Raw genomic sequence first — 1,337 nt, forward strand, 5'->3', positions numbered from 1 at the left:
AAAAACCATAGAGGAAAACTCTAGCGCGGGCTGCGCCCGCGGCGGCGGCTCTGGCGCCGTCAGCCACGCGCGCGGGCGCTCCCTGCAAACCCTAAACCCTAAACCCTAAACCCTGGGCGCGTTGTAGAGGCCCTGCGCGCCAAACCCTGAAAACCCTAAACCCTCGGAGAGGGTTTGTGTCTGCAGAGAAGTTGGCCGACGAGCTACAAGAGTTATCTGCTGCAAACGGAGTCCACGAGGTCTGCAAACCCTAAACCCTAAACCCTAGTCCTGGGGCTTCACACAGGCCCCTCAAGGGCCCTCGTTGAGGCGGCAGAAGCAAAGACAAAGGGTTTAGGGTTTACGGTTTAGGGTTTAGGGTTTAGGGTTTGCGTTCAGACGTTTGAAGACAGCTCCTCCCCCCGCAAAAGCCCTCAAGTCGTCTACAGCACCTGGGGCGAACGAGACAAAGGTGACAAACCCTAAACCCTAACCCTAAACCCTAGGCCTTAAACGCTAAACCCTAGACCCTAAACCCTAATCCCTAAACCCTAATTCGGAAAGACGCTGAGCCCGACAGCGGCGCGAAGCGTAGCAGCCGCGGCGCCTGCTGCTGACGACGGGTTCGGGGAGGGTTTAGGGTTTAGTGTTTAGGGTTTAGGGTTTAGGGTTTAGGGTTTGGGGTTTGCGAGCAGCGGCTTATTTCTTTTGGTTTTTGGTGTGTTTGGGAGCTTTTTGCTTGGCGGTTTACGCGCTGTGTCGCTGCTGCCGCGGCGCTGCTGCTCTGGGATCGTCTCCCGTGGGATCGTCTCCCCTGGGATCGTCTCCCCTGGGATCGTCTCCCCTGGGATCGTCTCCCCTGGGATCGTCTCCACCCCACAGTGCACTTCTCGAGGCCCAGCGAAGGGCCCACGAGGCCCGCCTCGCCGTCTGGGAGGCAGCAGTTGGCAGCAGCGACGAGGAGCTCCCCGACAAGCAGCAGCCCCGTGAGGGTTTAGGGTTTAGGGTTTAGGGTTTAGGGTTTGGGGTCCGGCGCTGCGGGCGGGAGGCCGCGGCCCGCCGGCGCCGCAAAGCCTCCAGGTCTGCGGCCCAGCCTTCAGGCTCAGCGCGCACTCAGGGTTTAGGGTTTAGGGTTTAGGGTTTAGGGTCTAGGGTTTAGGGTTTGCGAGCAGGCCCCACAGAGGAGACCCAAGCTGCTGCTGCCGAGGGGCCCCACACCGAGCCTTCGGGTGTATCTACAGCTGAGCAGCAGCGCCCCCGGGGCCCCAACAGCCCTTATGCTTTGCTTTCCAAGGAGGCCCCAGCTAGCTAGCTGGCTAGCTAGCCAGCTAGCTAGCTGGCTAGCTGGCTGGGGAGGC

At 60.7% G+C, this 1,337-nt stretch overlaps 1 protein-coding gene across 1 annotated transcript; it reads left to right on the forward strand.

The window, feature by feature from the left end:
• Positions 1-186: 186 nt before the first annotated feature.
• ETH_00035855 (uncharacterized protein) lies at positions 187-1,291 on the forward strand (the record flags this gene model as incomplete). Its single annotated transcript, XM_013380061.1, has 4 exons — positions 187-239; positions 379-451; positions 675-965; positions 1,152-1,291. Coding segments are annotated over 4 exons (557 nt in total), but the record flags the coding sequence as incomplete, so codon positions are not given.
• Positions 1,292-1,337: the final 46 nt, after the last annotated feature.

This window comes from Eimeria tenella, genomic scaffold (genome assembly GCF_000499545.2).
Source record: "Eimeria tenella Houghton genomic scaffold, Eth_scaff4384, whole genome shotgun sequence".
Taxonomy (NCBI): domain Eukaryota; phylum Apicomplexa; class Conoidasida; order Eucoccidiorida; family Eimeriidae; genus Eimeria; species Eimeria tenella.